The sequence below is a fragment of the Octopus bimaculoides genome, chromosome 10 (genome assembly GCF_001194135.2).
Source record: "Octopus bimaculoides isolate UCB-OBI-ISO-001 chromosome 10, ASM119413v2, whole genome shotgun sequence".
In the NCBI taxonomy this organism is placed as follows: Eukaryota; Metazoa; Mollusca; class Cephalopoda; order Octopoda; family Octopodidae; genus Octopus; species Octopus bimaculoides.
In genome coordinates this window covers 78,045,725-78,046,409 of record NC_068990.1, presented here as the reverse complement: position 1 = coordinate 78,046,409, position 685 = coordinate 78,045,725, and the positions used below count along the sequence as shown (strand labels likewise).

Genomic DNA, 685 nt, shown 5'->3' with positions numbered 1-685 from the left:
ATATACATATATATATGTCTTTCTTTTATTTGTTTCAATCATTAGACTGTGACCAAGCATATTTATATGTGTGTGTATGTGTGTAAATATATAATATACAAATTGATATGGACACACGGAAAGCAAAAGTGAGAAAGCCAGTGGTTAGAAAGTTAAAAGTCGAAGAAAAAAAGTAAGAAGATGATGAAGAAGAAAGAGGAAAAGGAGGAAGAGCAAAAAAAAAAAAAAAAACGAAGGAGAAAAAGAAGAAGAAGATGAAGAAGAAGAAGAAGAAGACGGAGAAGAAGAATAAGAAGAAGAAGGTGAGAGAGGAGAAACATGACATCTACAAACGCACACACTGCGGCAGTTGGAAGAGGTTGGGTGTATTTGCTACAAACGTTTAAATGTAAAGAGACTTACTGATCATCTCAGGAGAAAGCTAGGGGTTTGAACACTACTCTGTAAACAAAGGACATGAAACAGTTGGTTTTCAGCTTGGCGTATTATGGCAGCAGAGGCGCATTTAGCAGGAGCAAAAGGGTTTTGAAATAGGCATAAAAAAAAAAAAAAAAAAGCTTATCACATATCTGTCAATATGTGTGTGTGTGTGTGTGTGCGTGCGTGCATGTGTATATGTGAGTGTTAGTGTATGGGTGTGTATGTTTGTGTGTGTGAGTGTATATATATATATATATATATATAT

General features: G+C 34.7%; 1 protein-coding gene across 3 annotated transcripts in view; it reads right to left on the bottom strand.

Annotated features, from left to right (window-relative positions):
- Positions 1–685, bottom strand: part of LOC106870182 (rho GTPase-activating protein 100F) — a 124,523-nt gene that overhangs the window by 24,885 nt on the left and 98,953 nt on the right. For 2 of the 3 annotated variants that reach the window (XM_014916184.2, XM_052971315.1), the window contains exon 4: positions 403–441. The exons of the other annotated variant lie outside the window; for it this stretch is intronic. In XM_014916184.2, coding sequence (XP_014771670.1) covers positions 437–441 — 5 coding nt within the window. In that variant the 3' untranslated portion in view covers positions 403–436. The remainder of the gene's footprint in view (positions 1–402; positions 442–685) is intronic. 3 annotated transcript variants of the gene reach the window in all.